The sequence below is a fragment of the Myodes glareolus genome, chromosome 8, assembly GCF_982192425.1.
Source record: "Myodes glareolus chromosome 8, mMyoGla1.1, whole genome shotgun sequence".
NCBI classification, from domain to species: Eukaryota; Metazoa; Chordata; class Mammalia; order Rodentia; family Cricetidae; genus Myodes; species Myodes glareolus.
In genome coordinates, this window is record NC_142033.1 from 26,202,924 (window position 1) to 26,219,418 (window position 16,495).

General features: G+C 36.5%; 1 protein-coding gene across 1 annotated transcript in view; it reads right to left on the bottom strand.

Annotated features, from left to right (window-relative positions):
• The window catches only part of Adgrl3 (adhesion G protein-coupled receptor L3), a 722,793-nt gene that overhangs the window by 128,897 nt on the left and 577,401 nt on the right, over positions 1–16,495 (bottom strand). The window contains 2 exon segments of the mRNA XM_087908936.1: positions 7,641–7,679; positions 10,495–10,680. Of these exon segments, the coding sequence (XP_087765062.1) occupies positions 7,641–7,679; positions 10,495–10,680 (225 nt within the window).

Below are 16,495 nucleotides of genomic sequence, written 5' to 3' on the forward strand. Positions count from 1 at the left end.
TCTTAACTAACACCTGCAGGAAGTACTGCACTCCCATTGCACACCATTTCACAGTCTGATCCATCAGTCGCTTTAGAGCATCAGTTAATGACTACAACTATGAAGAGGCATTCAAGCAACTCTTCTGTAGGTGGAGAGGACTCTGGTTTTCTAGATGGAAGTAACTTCCTTTAATCGCAACAGTCTCTTAACAATAGGTGTAGGTCAACAGAAGCATGCAGGGTAGAGATTTGTATTTTTTTTCTTACTGACACACATCAAGCGCAGATTTATCAAGCTGTGAAATATATTAAGTTCACAGGGCTTTAACAAAGGGTTACCAAGGCATAAGAACCTGCTGTGATTCAAACTACTTTCAGATGTCCTTTTAATTATATTAAATGAAAGTTTGGGTTGGTTTTGATGCTTATGGGCAAACAAGGAAATCTATTGAAAGAACTGCTAAAAAGTACTCCCCGTTGCTGTGGTTAATATACTATGCTGTATGCACACTGTTAGCCAATTTATTCTAGCCACTTTAACAAGGACATCCAGTCTGACAGGGCACATAGGATAGTATCACAAGGAAAGCACAAATCATTAGAGGCCTAAGAAAGTTGTTTGACATGCACCACAGAGCTCTTTGTCACACAGCCAATTAAGTGACCAAACAAGGAACTTGAAAATACTCATTAATTTCTTCCTAGCAATATAAATGGAACATAGACGCCTTCTTGTCTCATTCACCGAAGGCACCCAAGTAAAACTGGCATAATTCAATTTACACTTTGTCAAAGGTGCAAGTAGCAACTTCGGTTCACAGGAAGTCTGCATCGGTGACACAAGAGTAAAACGGATGGGCAAAATGTCTTCAGATATTTTACTAGGGTAGAGATGGCTGGACTTTGTGAGGGAATGCTGGTAGTACTTTTCTGCTTAAGAGTTGCGATCATCATTGTAGAGTGGGTTCAGCAACACTGAGCATCACTTCTCCCATGGGATGGGACTGGAGAGTTGGCTCAGCACCACAGAGCACAGCTTCCTTACAGAGGACTAAAACTCCGTTCCCCGAGCCGTGCCAAGCGATGCACAACCACCTCTAACTCTTGCTTCAGGAACACTCAAAGCCTCTGACTTCCAAGGGAACCTGCACTCCTGTATGCGTGCTCACACGAACACACATGTAAATAAAAATAAATTAAAATTAAATGAACTTTGGGTGATTTCAAGATGGCAGACTCGCCTCTTCTTAATTGAACTCCCGCCCTGAACGTTGCTCCTTAAGTTATTGCCCGAGTTTCTCACACTCTTTGACCTCTTATAGAATAGGGAGCTGGGACTCAGGGCCAGATACTTTTCTTTTCATGCTGTAATTCTGTAATTAATCTTTCAAGGGAAAAGCTATTCTAGAGAGAAATGCTTGTGCTCTCATATTATTGAAGACCCTAAGAATGAAAATTTTCTCGAGAATCCAGGTGAGATGAGAAAAGGTAGAATCCCAGATGTGAACCATCAGAGAAAGAGATTTCATAGTTCTGAGAACTTATTAGAGGACCTTGCAGGAAACACAAGTGATGTGGGTCAGTGATGCATGGGGACAGAAGCTCACAGGGAATGCTTAGTTTCTTATACTTTATCTAATCTTAAAACTCAAGCTGAAGCAAGTGGATTTGATGGTTACTGGATGCCTTGAGTTGTTTCTCATTCAGATGTGACCACCAAAAATAAATCCATTTCTGCTTTTCACTAAAAATTGTCTCCTTCTTTGGCACATTGAGGATGGGTGCCCAGGCCTAGCTGTTAGGACTGCCAGAATCCAAGCTTTGGTCTTTAAAAGAAAATAACTCTTGATTTTACCTAATATAGTGACTTGAAATATTATTTGTTAACAGTAAGAAATGATAATCTCCTCAAACTAAATTCCAAACTTATGCCATGTGCATTCCATATCTATTAAAGTCAAAACTTAACATGCCTCACAGCAGGTCCTCTACTTGCCCTTCTAATCACAAATAGAACATTTCAATAAATGGTGACATCATCCTTCTAGCTGTTGGACCTCTCAAAAACGTTCTGATATTTCAAGTCTTCTTTCCCTGGCACTTGACTCTTTCACCAAGTCCTGTCTTCCAATGTTTTAAAGTATTAAAAATTTGAATGATGACCTCAGCATCCAGCATAAATACACCCATCAAAGTGACTGTCTATTCCTGGATGCCCACACCGTTCAGTCCTTACTACTCAGGCTGAAGAGCATGGTGTCACTACTTGGCAACCTTCAGTGGTACACTGGGTCTTGATAGAGACTGAAATCTCTAGGAAGTGCACTTTTATTGCTCTATAAGCAAAGCATGGCTACCTGAAGAAGAACATACTACCTCTGAGACACGAAGAACAGCAATGAAAAGGGAACAAAGCATATTTATTAACTAATAAAGTGTTCTTCCTTTAAAGCAGAAAAAACAAAACAACAAAAACAGCTGTGATTCTTACTAGCTCCTTCTGAAGAAGAGGACAATGTTAGCAAACGTTAATTGAAGGGTGGTGATTTAAAGGTGAAAAATGTAAACAAAATCTTGTGTGCATTTATGACACACGAAGGCACTTGTTCTTTTTGGTTTTTCAAGACAGGGATTCTCTGTAGCTTTGGAGCCTGTCCTGGAACTAGTTGTTGTAGACTAGGCTGGCCTCGAACTCACAGAGATCCAACTGACTCTGCCTCCTGAGTGCTGAGATTAAAGGCATGTGCCACCACCGCCTGACTGGCACTTGTTCTTAAGCTATTTGTTTATATTTACTTATTTATACTGTATTTCCAAATTCTTATTAAAATCACACTAATCTCTGTGGAAGCATATGGTCTTTTGCTGGTCCATGGATCACATCACCAAATGCTGAGGTATCTCATCCATGATCAGAGTCCTGAAGTCTGAAGTTCACACACACTGGAAAGACTGCCAGAAACACAGTGTGGAGCATCAGTCTGACAGCTCCTTTAACCACTTTTTCCTTTCTTAAAATTCCAGTTTTACATCAAGGTCCCCTTTGAAATGAACAAACCTCAAAATCAAATTCTGCTTGTTTATGAATTAATGTAAGAGTACAAAGTAATAATGAGACACCCACAGGATATGAGTATGTGGTGTGGGTTCTTGTACATGTGGGAGATAGAGAAAAGGGTCGTTTTACTCTGTTCCCTCTCTGGAATACAATACAGACACACACACACACACACACACACACACACACACACACACACACACACACACCAACGAATATAAACCAAATGGCAGACCCTGCCTCCTACCACACAGTAGTAAGTCGAGTCAGAGACTGCGTATCCTTGGAGTCAATGCACGCAAGCTTTCAAATCAGCTTCGCGTTTCCACATCCCTTCAGTCATTGGTCTCCGTGATCTTTTGGAGATCGACTAACGCTTTGTGGGTCTCCATTTTCACTTTGCACACAATCAATTGTAAGAATTTTAACACAAAATTCTTATAAACATTAAGTACAAATGTAAGACAATTTCTCTCGTGCCTGTGATCTTAGGATGCATAAACGTGAGACAGGAGGAGCTCAGGTGAATACTATCCTGTTTTACACAGGGAGACTGTCTCTGGGGTAAAACATAAATAACAGAGAATACTTAGCATTCTGTACAATACCCACATTGCTAACCCGGTAAATGTTCTTATTATTTACTTTATTTTATATTATGATGTTTTGCCTGCATGTATGTCTGTAGAATACATTCATTCACTGTTTGAACAGCTCAGAAGAGGACATTGGGTCCCTCGCACTGGAACTACAGGCAGCTGTGAACTGCCATGTACACGCTGGGGATCAAACCCAGGTCCCTTGTTCTTAACCTCTGAGCCATCTCTCCAGCCCAAATATTCTTAATAAGAAATCATTGCTACCTTTACCTTGGCATGGAAGAAAACAAGGCACACATCAGGAGAGCGGTACTGATGCTGCCAGTGTTAGTTCTGTTACCTTGGTGTTAGTTCTGTGACCTTGGCTAGTCTTCTCAGCTTCTTCTGCTTCTCTCGAGCCCTCATCTTAAGACCCTTCTAGTAACATTCCATTCTAATAGCTGTTTTATTATGTTTCTAAGGCAGTCTGGACTCCGCTGTTATAAAATTTACAATGCCCTTCATAAATAAAAACAGCGGTATTACTAGCTACATCTCAGCCTTTTTCCTTGTTATTTTGAGACAAGGTCTGACTAAACTACCCAGGCTAGTATTAAAGTCACCCAGGGGCTTAGGATAATTTCCTACCTTAACTCCATAAACAATAGGGGTCCTGGCCTGCATCACCAAGCCAAACTTCAAAAGATAATATACTCATGACAAATTAATGTTTTTTTAATGAAAGTAAATATAATTTTTATATTTCAGTAATCAATAAAGATTTATTATAATATAAGTCACAGATAGATAAATAAAAGCAAATTGCCTTGTGTTTTTGAAACCTTAGAATGCAAATATACTATTTCTTGGATTCATGTATTATTTTAAAACCCACCCCAGGTTAAACCGTTCACAAACAGGCCATTTATGACTGATAGCTGGTAGGTCTGATTTTGTAGGTGCTTTTGCTTCTGTCATAGAACAAAAGGTGTAAAACAAAAAAAAACATAAAACATCGATTTTTAAAATTCATAAAATGACTCCCGCTCATAAAATGATGAATGAAAGGTAAATGGATTCAGGGAGCAAAACTCATCCCTGGAGGAATCTTGTCTGATGTAAAAGGAAAGGCCACATTTTGTAGAAACCCGTAATGATAAGCAATCATGTTAGAATGAATGCCAAAAGCCTTTCAAGTACATCAGGCACCTGTCTCAGAGATGGTCCCATGTATGATCTGAGCCTATAAACAATGGGAAAGATAAAACGGCTCTTCGCGAGTCGGTCACGGGTGTTTTTCCAGCACCTCTGACCGCAGAGCGTCACGGACTTGCAGTCTACACTAACATGATCAGAAGGAGTGCTTGTGTTTTGAGCAGAGCATTTCTGCAGCACCAGTAGCCTCTGTTTGTGTTGTGTGGAGTCAGATATTTAGTCAATACCTGAAACAGTTATTCACAGCTACTCAATTATAACACCAGGAAGTCAGCTGTTGGATAAACTGTGCTATTAATTTTCCATTGGAGATTCATGTTTGAATGACCGTGCATTTCGGAGATTTAAATACTGGAAGGTTTATTATCCTGAAAGCACCACTAAGAGGATAGCATAGATTACAACGGAAAACAACCCTGGCAGGGCTGCAACATGCTATGCTCCCCACCTTTCTGGGATGGACATCCTTCCCCTCCCTATCATAGTGTGCGTTCCTAAACAATGTTTTACTAAACCCTAGACAATAAGTCATAATATTTTCTTATTCCCAGAAATTCCTTATTTCATAAAGGTAATGCAAATACAAAAGATAATCTCCCTAATATTCAATGTCAAATTAGTTTTTTTTCTCTCAAATGATTCCCACACAATGCTGTTATTTCCCCATTCTAATGCCTTCAGACTCAAAATGCAATTTATAAGACAGGACGACAATTAATTTTTCTATTCTATGTTTTCCTTTAAAAAGCAATTCAAGCTTGAAATTAATCAAACTAGAGACAAGAATACCCTGCCCTCTAATATGGCACCATGGCATTTGGGACATCACCAGAGGCAGAGAGCCACTTGTACTTTTTCCACCAATCTTCTGCCAAGGAAACAGGTCACAAAACTTAGAGAAAAATTTCATGACCTTTTTCTGAAGCAGATTGGACGTCTTCATTTGAGAGACAGTTGCCTATCTTCAAAAAAGAGAATCAGAGGCCCAGAAATTTCCTCAATTGACCCACTCCTCTTCACGCCTAAGCAGAAAACCACATAGGTTTCTCTGCCGCTCTGGGTTCTCTTTTTCAAAGGTTTCCATGCCACGTAGAGTTTATCTTCACTAAATTTCTCTGCTATTTCTCTTGCTATGCTCTCAAATTTTTGTTAAAAGGGCCTTGACCCTTAGGCTAGAGATAGGTAAGGCAAACAAACAAAAATGTTTCCCACCTTATAGATGGAAACATGACGGTTAAATTTATATGCCGGAAAATTCACTGGAATATGGACAACACTTGCAATTTATCCTTGAGTGACTGAAGGACATGGAAAATATCTCATTTACTCAAAGTACACTTGATATTTCTCCAAAATGATACTTACTAAAGAAAGATAAACAGACGTTTAACTCATCGATACTATCTAATTTAGGTTAAAACCCTTTGGCAGAGATTGCATTTTTTTTATTTGTTAACACTTTTGAGGAAATGATGGATTTTGTGTATTTTTAAAATGGAGCAAGAAAAAAATAATTGTGGTCATTAAATAAATGACTAAGAGACAGATGTCACACTCATTCATTAAAATGTCTACCTCTACTGTATTTTAAAACCTGAATGATTCTCCCCTAAAGTCATCTCCCCTAAGTTTCTGTTGACATGATTTCAGCAAATTAGTTTTCTAATTATTAATTCAATATCCCAGCTTTATATTACCCATAAAGTTAGTAGATGTGAGTATTCTGGTCTTTGGAGAAATACAAGTGAACAGACATCTATCTAATATTTATAACAAGTAAAGCCCTTAAAAGTATAAGGAGATAAAGTCAATGTTGCCATATTATATGAAAAAGTGGATAAACTGTTAAAATTTTTATTTGGTACTGCCAATTCTCGCAAACACTAACTTGGCTCCTGATGTCATTTTTCTCTAAACATAAAAACATAAATGGATTTGCATCAATAGAATGCTGTGATGTACATACAGAGAACATGAAGCTGACAGGCATAAAATAAAAGTCAGGCGTGGTGACACACACCTTTAATCCCAGCATTCTGGAGGGAGGTAGATGGATCTCTGTGGGTTTGAGGCCAGCCTAGTCTACAAAGTAAACTGCAGGACAGTCAGCACTGTCTTGGAATAGATAGATAGATAGATAGATAGATAGATAGATAGATAGATAGATAGATAATAGATAGATGATAAATAGATACTAGCCTCCCTACACAAAACACCAGATAGAACAAAACCCAGAAAGACAGTCAGCTTGTCCGAGTACCATTCTCTTTTACACTAAACCCCAAGACCATAAGAACAGTGTTGTGAGGAATAAAAATTTGCATTTTGAATAAATTATATTTACATATCATCTCAATGAGAGTAATCTGGTGATAATCCTGGAATCCTGAGTTCCACTTTGAAAAAGAACTAAGATTATTTCAAATACCCCATATTGTATCTTGTCTTAAATGACTCTGACTGATAATTCCAAATGAACTAGCAATTCAGTGTATGAATAAAATCTATATAGCGACTCTGTGAAAAAACAGGGATTCACATGTTATATCAAACTCAGCTCTTAGACGAAAATGTTCCCTGCCTCTAGCCCCACCTTCTCTCTAGTCTGTTTCTCATGCTTGACAGAACTTGGCACCATGGGCTTTCTTTTTAACACGTCCTCTCTTTCCATTCCCACCCTGCATGCCCTCCCTGAAGCTCCTTTAGTTCAATACGGCACATTATCGTTTTTCCTCAGACGCCCATACATGCGATCACCAACAGAGACAATTCAACAACTTAACACATTTATAAAAACACAGAAAGTACCTGGACATAGGCTCTGCAAGAGCGCTCTCTTTTCTGAAGCTGAATCCATTAAGACAGCAGATTAAACACAGAATAGAAAAAACAAGTTAGTGACAGAAGAAAAATAAGAGAAAACATCCACATAAGCACCATACTTTTTGATTCGCTACTTTTACAGAAGAAAGTGAAGGCTATGCTGCAGCAATATGGCAGACGAAAAAAAAAATAACCTTTTTCTGCGCAGCCCACCTAAAAACAAGATCGTGGAAACTGTTGACAGAAAGAAACCTTGGAACACATTTAGTAGAAATTAGTACAGATCAATAGACATTTATGTGAAATGGTCCAGGACACGTCTGGTTAGTTACTCATTTATGAGCCACTAGTGGAGGCATAACATGGTAAGTCAATTATGCAAAAAGTTTGGAACCCATTATTTTAAAGAGAGATTATGTGTGGTTTTCAAGACAGCCTAGATGGTCGATTGTGTGTTTATATTATGTGTTCATTCATACCTTCAAAATCCTACTATAAGCAAGATAGACATGTCCATTCTCTGTGACTATTTTTAGCCCTATGGGACAAATATTGAGTCAGATAACTGGAGATTACCAGAATGCCATTCATTTCCTGACTTGTTGCTTCTTTTATTTCTTAAAGAATTGGATTTGACAGTCTTGGCCAAAATAGAAAACATTTTAGAAACTAGTGGGGTAAGAAGCTTGATTTAATTTGTTTTTGTTGACAGAAGTGGTATTCAGACCCAAACATTTTCTCCTGACGCAAAAATGAATAATCAATAACCATTCATTCATGCTGTTTAAATGAGTGACCCAAATTTTAATACATCAGACTCTGGGGTTTCATATTTTCTCCTGGGTTTTTCAGTTCCCTTGGTTATTTGCCTTGAAATGCAAAATAGAATTTATCCAGTTTTAGGGAGTACTTACTCTGACATTCTTTGTGTAGCTAGCTAATACTGTAGCAACCCTAATGCAGGCTTTCTTCAATGAGGGAGCAATAACTTTGCTGAAGAATGAAGTCAGGAATGAGAGCAAGTGAATCACCAATGCTGTCATTCAGATCACTGACTCACATCACAATTATGGAGGACTCAGCTCTCCAGAATTTCAATGTGGAGCGCAACTGATTTGTACCTAGTTGACTTTGCATCTCTGATGGGCTGTAACTGCTTTGGGGAACGTAGGAACCACAGGAAATGAGAGCAAGGCAGCAAGCACATGAGGAACCTTTGCCCTCCCATCTCCCTGCCCCTTCATGCAAATTAACATATGACAAACTGCATTATATAAACAATTGGAGTGCGCCAAATGGGAAACAAAAGAGAGCATTAAAAAGCCCCAGGAATGGAAATTTGCCCATTATGTAGTTATTTGATATTCAGTCTAGGCAAGCTGATTAGCTGTAGCCAGTTAGAATGTGACATTAATTGCCAACTTTACCTGATAGCCTCAGACATCAACACCACTTTTAAATACAGATACAAAGTGTTGCAATAAGAAGTCATGTTATGGATATGTAACATTAATAGAGATCAGTACTCCCAGCCCATTATTATAAGAATAGCTGGCAGCCATATTCATTAGTAGCATCAAGTCAGCTAGGGTAATAACACATTAAAGTCACAGCAGGCCACAGCATATAGGCAGCTGTCGAATATGCCATCAGAGACCCAGATGTGATCGTTTCAGGACACAAGAGAAAAAAAAATAACTCCTTACTCAGCATGACAAAGAAACCTAATACACAATATCTTAATAAATAATGATGAAAATTACATTTGCTTACCAAAGAAACTGAAGCAAGAGCTATCTCCCAGAAAAAAAAAAATCTGGCTTTTTAATGTTGAATGACTATTATATAAAAACATTTTTCCATTTTAATGAGTGGCAATCTTACCTCACCAAAAACACAGAACTAAAACCAGTAAAAGACAAATTTATGACTTTTTAAATTTCCAGTCAAAAGGGAAACATTTTAAAAATGAATTTCTTACAAGAGCATTAGTCTTCTACTGTCAAAATCTTTCTTTTTTCAGGTTGAAAACATGATGTTAACAGTCCAGGCCACGGAATTCAGCTATTCCATTTGTGAGCATCTACATTTGATACTAACCATCTGACATCATGCTATTAGTCTACTATGTAATATTTAGTTATATATATACACACATGTATATATATGTATAAATATGCAGCATATACTTTGTGCTTACAATTTATACAAGATATTTATACACATAAAATGTTTATTAAAATACGAAAAAAGTCATAAAGTATATTTCTTGAAATGAGGCATATTTAAATTTGCTTATTTAAAGTTAAAATTTGCAGAAACAAACACTCAAAATCTGATTAGTAAAGATTCAAATATGTGTCACTTAAAAATTAAAATGAAACATATATTTTAACTTAGTTTCTTGCCCTACCAGTTTTTAAAAGAAATATTAAGTAGATAAAATTATCTTATTAAAAATATGAGAAAAAGTCTAATGGATTTTAACATGCTTTTGTTAATGTTTCCTAAATTTCCACTTCCTGATTAAAAACTATTTACGCTGTCAATTATTTTGAGAGAAGAATTTGTAGGAAATAATAACCAGTTGCATTCATCTACACTAATTTTACTACTATTTAGCATAAAAAACCGGAGAAAGTACTACCAAAAGCAGAACTGGAAATAGACTGGCACATATTCCCCTAAATTAAAAGTCAACTAAGGTCATAATTAAAATAGTAAAGTCAATGAAATATAAGTATTGGTTGTTTTTTTGAATCATGCAACTTGACAGAGGGGAAAAAATATTCACACAAATGTCTTAAAACTGAAAGACAGACACAGCAGAGGCTCTCACCTTGTTCAAGCTGCGGGCTGCACTGTCTTTCCCGCCTGGGGTCAAATTCCTGAGCTGTACGTCCAGGAGACCAACCAGCTGGTCCATGGCGCGGACTGAATAGGTGATGTCCCCAGCGTTCAAATGATTTCTGGTCTGTTCCGCCAGCTCTCTAGCAATATTGGCAGCTGTCTCTCCAGACTTTAACTATAATTTTAAATGGAAAGGAAAAACGCATTTATTGATTTTTTTTGTTGGTTTCCTTGAGCAATTGTTTGTGCATTGTCAATTAGATTATTGAGTCAAGAAGCAGTTTTTAAATCTCATCCTCAATCCCAGCACTCTATAAAGTTTCCTGATAACTCAGCCTTTTCTCTGAAGCCTGACTTTAAAATCATGTGTTCAAGAAGGCTTTTTGAGGATACTCTCTTCTAAAGATTATTTCTCTCCTAAGTTTGGGTGGTTAAGTCTGAGGTGTGTCCCACAGTTTTCTCTGCCAGTCTCAGGGTTGAACTTTGGTGCGAGCTTCTTGTGGGTCCCTACTCTGTATTCTCAAGACGCTTCCCATGCTTTCCATCACGCCAAGATGGGCACTGAAAGGACTAAGTGAACTCACAGGTTTCTAAGATCTGTGAAATTTACTCTCGGTGAAATTTCTGCTTTTCTCCTACCAAACTCAAAAGTGTTCTCCCAATACATCGTGTAGCAAATTACTCCCAAATTTCCGGTAGTTTTCCTTTCTGAAACACATTGATTTTTAAATATATTCTTCAAAGCATAACCAATTGTCAACACTTTAAAGAAGTTAAGGGAACTAAAGACAATATTCCAGGACATCCCAAATATACTTGGCAGCCTTGATACAAGAAAACACAAACACAAACAAAAAGAATGATGTGAAAAAAATCTTTAAGAAGTAAATAAGTACCACTTCCCAGTTCATAATGTTCATTATCATTTTTAAATTCTTAGAATTAAATTTAAATAATAATTTGAATTTCTAAAACAATACTATATAACATTTTCATAAGGAAGAATGTAATGAAAAACTTTTCTTTAGATTCCACTTTCCAGAGAGTGTCTTATGTTCATCTTTCTAAACTATAACCTACTCCATTGTTAATTAAACATATGAAGATCATTATTTATGGATTAGCTTTCTTATCCTCTCATGTTCTTGTGAGACAACCAGTATAGACTATAACAAACAAATAAATAGAAATTTTCTCTTTGTAAATTGTTTCCCAGTGATTATTAAGGAAGACACAAACTCATTAGAATACCAAGTGAAGAAAGGTTCACTATGGGATGCTTTATGTTCTCAGTAGGATCAAACACTTAAAAACAAATTGATAAAAAAAAACCTAATAAGTAAATTTAGTGATCAGAACATCTACACAATGTATAATCACAAACATACATATATGCATAAAAAACCTAATTCAAAGATTAAATGCAATAATAGCAATCACTTGCAAGGTTATGGAGATGACTATGATTCCCATAACTCTGGCCAAGAGTTTATAATTACATAGCTCCTATACAGGGTAAACTCTTGATGCTAAGTCTTTTTGTTGTTGTATATAAGAAATAATCTCCTGATGTCAAAAACTAAACATTCAAAGACATCCAATCAAGCTTGTGACCAAAAACAGAAGAGGTTATGGTAATACAGACTCGCTCAATTACAAATGTACAATTCCAACAGTCTAAAAGTATGAAGGAGATTAATGGTGTTGATATTTCTTTAAAATACACTGCTAGAATCATACTACTTAGAAAACATTTCAAATATGTACATATATATATCTGTGTTTATATATTTATCTATATTAATATACCTAAATGTATGAACCAAAGCTTAAAAATTCAGAAATAAAAGAAAAATTATTATTGGTAATATTTTAATTTCACAAAAATATATTCACATTATGCAAAAAGATATTTTACTGTTAGTAAAGTTATCGTTAAAATAAAATCATTACTTTGCAGAAATTATTAAAGTAAAATTAAGCAAACAAAAACAGAGCACATCAAATATAATGTAATGGGTTCAAAATTTCTTTAGGTTCTTTATATTTAAAATACCTGTAAGATCAAATGAACTACACTACAGATTTGAGGGATAACTATGCAACAAATTTTTTATATACCAAAATACCATTCATGGCCTACCAGCACTTTATGAAATTACATTTAAACAGCAATAATGTGACCAATCTGAGATTTTTTTTTATTAATGATGTAAAATGACATTTCAAGACTAAATCAATGTCTCCATCTCTGAAGCAGCTGAGCGCCTTGTACTTCCCGTTCTTATCTATTAACTATTTGAAGCCAGTACTCCATCAATGAAAGTGGATCCAGGTAAACTTGCAAACTTGTCAAAAAGTTTGCAAAACGCTTCCTGTGTTATGGATATATGCGACCTGCAGGTCCTATTGCTTCCCAAAGCTCATTCTTTTAATCAGTGTAGCATTCTCGGGTCATGCCTCATACTTCTTTACTTTTCTATCCTCATAGCTTTATTATTGTTTTATTTTGCTAATCATTTTGCTGCATTCTGCATTTTTTTTTGTCGATGAAAAGATCTGGCAAAGTACTTCAGAAGTTGTTTGATTCGATTGTGTACCATGGTGAAAAAAGAGTTGGTATTATAAATCAGGTGAAATGTAATTTTCAATACCACAGTATTTTTAAAACTGCATATATAATAATTAACTTTCATAATATCTATCAGTAGCTACTATGAAAAGCAAAAAGTATCAAACTGAGAAACAAATTATCAGCAACACTCGCATTTTCATATCGCAATTCTATGTATTATCTTTGTGGCAGCATATAAGCATAGTCTTCAATATTATGTCACTGGGTTTGAAAATAAGTTGCAAAGAAGATTTATGATTCTATTATCTAAGAATTTAATTTTTCATATATAGCTCTGAAACATTGAAAACAAATGATTATTAAGTCAAGATACAATGAGTCCCAGCTCAAAAGGTTAACAGTGAATAACTCTACTGTTTATATATGTGCTGATGACAAAATGATGCAGTTGTGGAAGCCACTGGGTCATTAATTTATCTTTAAAATAGTTACCATACATAACTTTCAAGAAATACTGGCTTAAACTAGGTGAGGTAGTATGCACCTATGATCCTAGCTCTAGTAGGCAGAATCCAGACATCACCACAAGTTCCGGGCCAGCAGGGCTACACAGAGAAACTTTGTTAAAAAGCAATCAAACAAACAAACAAACAAAAAAGCATACCCAGAAGCCTTTACTTTTGAAGAAAAAACAATCCCATTGTCCATATGAACATTGAAACTAAACACGATAAAAGTTGTGAGAAAAAATGTATATGAAAAAATTTCTTGAAATAATTTTTAAGCAAACTAAAATCCTATAACTGCTGTTTCTCTCTAAACCTTAAAATGGAATAAATTACAAAAAATTTATTACTTGCAAATAAAGCAAAAAAGCTTATTTGCCCCTAAACAGCTTACTTGGGATCTATATATTATGGTTGGAATGTGAAATGTTCATCAGACTTAGTCTTCTACTATTGGTTCTGTCTTGGAACACTATAATACTTTCAGGAAGTGTTCCTTGATGGTGGAACTGGGTTATTGGGGCAGGCATTATTATTGTTTAAGAACTCAGCCCTGGTACCTGCACACTCTGATTCCTGTTGTGTTTGAACCCACCACCATGGGACCCCCTGCCTGCCATCCTCCCTTCCCTTCCATGATGGAGTGTACTCTTAAAACTGAGTCAAGATAAATCTTTCTTCCCTTCCTCTAAGTTGCTTCTTCTAAGGTATCTGGCCACAACAATGAGGAAAAAGGGAAAAAAAAATCGAATACGAAAGTAATATACATGAAAGTAGCTAATATTAATTGAGCAATACAACTATAACAACAGAATTATTCATGATATGTCTTGGGAATACAGCATAGGGTGGCAAATCTTTGGAAAGGAAAAGGGAGGACAGAGGCAATAGCTCTGTGAAACCTTAAAAAAATAATTCTAGGGAAACTTTAAAAAATAAGTCTAGGGATGGAGAGATGGCTCAGTGGTTAAGGATCTGTCTGTTCTTCTGGGAGACCTGGGTTCAATTTTCAGCACCTTAATGGCAGTTATCAACTGTCTGTAACTCTAAGATCTGACACTCTTACACAGACATAGATGCAGGCAAAACTACCAATGCAAAGAAAATAAAATTAAATTACTAAAAAAATAAGTCCACAGTTATTGTTTGAGATGAAATGCCGAAGAAGGCTCATAGCAAGAAAGAACATGTTAAGGAAGTAAGTCATTATACATTTTTAAACATATAGAATAACCATGCTCAGGGAAGATAGAGTGCTAAAGGTAAAACCATAGAGAAAAAAAATTCAAGCCAGACATTGTGGCAGGAGGCAGGGGAAGGCAGATCTGAGTTCAAGTCCCTTGGCTACAAAGCAAGTTCCAGAACAAAGCTACACAGAAAAACCCTATCTCATAAATAACAACACTACCACCAACAACAAAACAAACAAACAGAAAATAAAAGAAATGCATTATACTCTGCCTAGAAAATCTAATATTGATAGTTACTATGGGTAAACCTAGCCCAGTGAATTGGCCTCCAAATGCGAAGGGTAAATATACCGTAACAAATCTGTCTTTGTCATATCTTCTCCTATGGGTCAGATTCCTCTTAGTATTCATACATGCATGTTGGTCATTTGAGAAATGTTTTACCCCAAACTATAATATTCAATAATTTTCACTGCAAGATTAAAGACAACCAGCTACAAGAACCATAAACACCAAATCCTGATAGATGTATAAATAGTTTGAAGCCAAATTCCTGCCAAATCTATATCTAATCCTAGAAAAGACACAAATATTCCTTCCATTCAGTAGATTACTGTTCTATGTCATTATTCTCTTCTACCTCTACCCCTTGCCATGGTTTGGATATACAATGGTTCCCAAAGACTCCTAAGACTTAGACTTCATTGCCAGCTAGTGGGCTTTGGATATAAGTGATTAGATTAGTAGGACGCCATCTTCATTAATGGATTAATAATACTTTGATTTTGACTATTATCCAATTTGTATGGCTTCTGCTTCTGCCTCCTGCGAGTTGTGATTCCAAACATGACCCACATGCTGGGCTGTCAGAACATGGTCAAAAGAATGACCCACAGTGAACAGTGCCTTGAAGAACTATGAGAGAGACTCCAGGAAAAAGGTGGAGGGCTGTTTACCACAGGCACATTTTGTTTCCTGGATTGATCCTGGTCCTGTGACACATATTTATTTTCAATTTATAAGATAAGCTTAGTCTTGTCAGATGTCAGAACACAGCTATAGAACCAAATCTAGTCAGTGTACTCTGAATATAGATATGACTTTCTGCCTTGCTTTCACACTTTCCCAGATGTGAGTTACAGTACATGCTGGCAACTGTGTTGATATTGGTCTGTCTTTAGAAAGTTCTGGAAAATAGATACTCTGTTAATATTTAGTATGTGCTTACTGACATTCACTTACATGGTTTTCTGAACTCAAACAATCTTCCTTGGATCATTGTTTTCTTTATTTCATTGATGTAGAAAAGCACACTGAAGCTGAAATAAGTTGTCTACAACATTAGACTGTAGTCCACACCATGCTTTCAAGTCTTCAGACCCCAAGATGAGCAGATAAAATCTGCATAGGCCAATGGAAGTTGACACTGAACACTAATTTAGTGGCACAATTTGGAGGTGATATAACTAGGAGGTAAAGTATGGGTAGAGGAAGGAAGCCACTAGAGGTGTGCCAGGAAGTGTATATCCTGCCCTGGTATCCTCTCTTCTTTCGCTTTTTGGCTACTCTGCCATATACTCCTGCTTCCATGATGGTCAGCCTGACCTTGAGATAAAGAAAATGAGATCAGCACTGTGGGCAGAGAGCTCTGAACCATGGGCCCGTATAAGTCTTTCCTCTTTTAGGTTGGTTTTTGTCAGATTTTATCACAGTAATGGG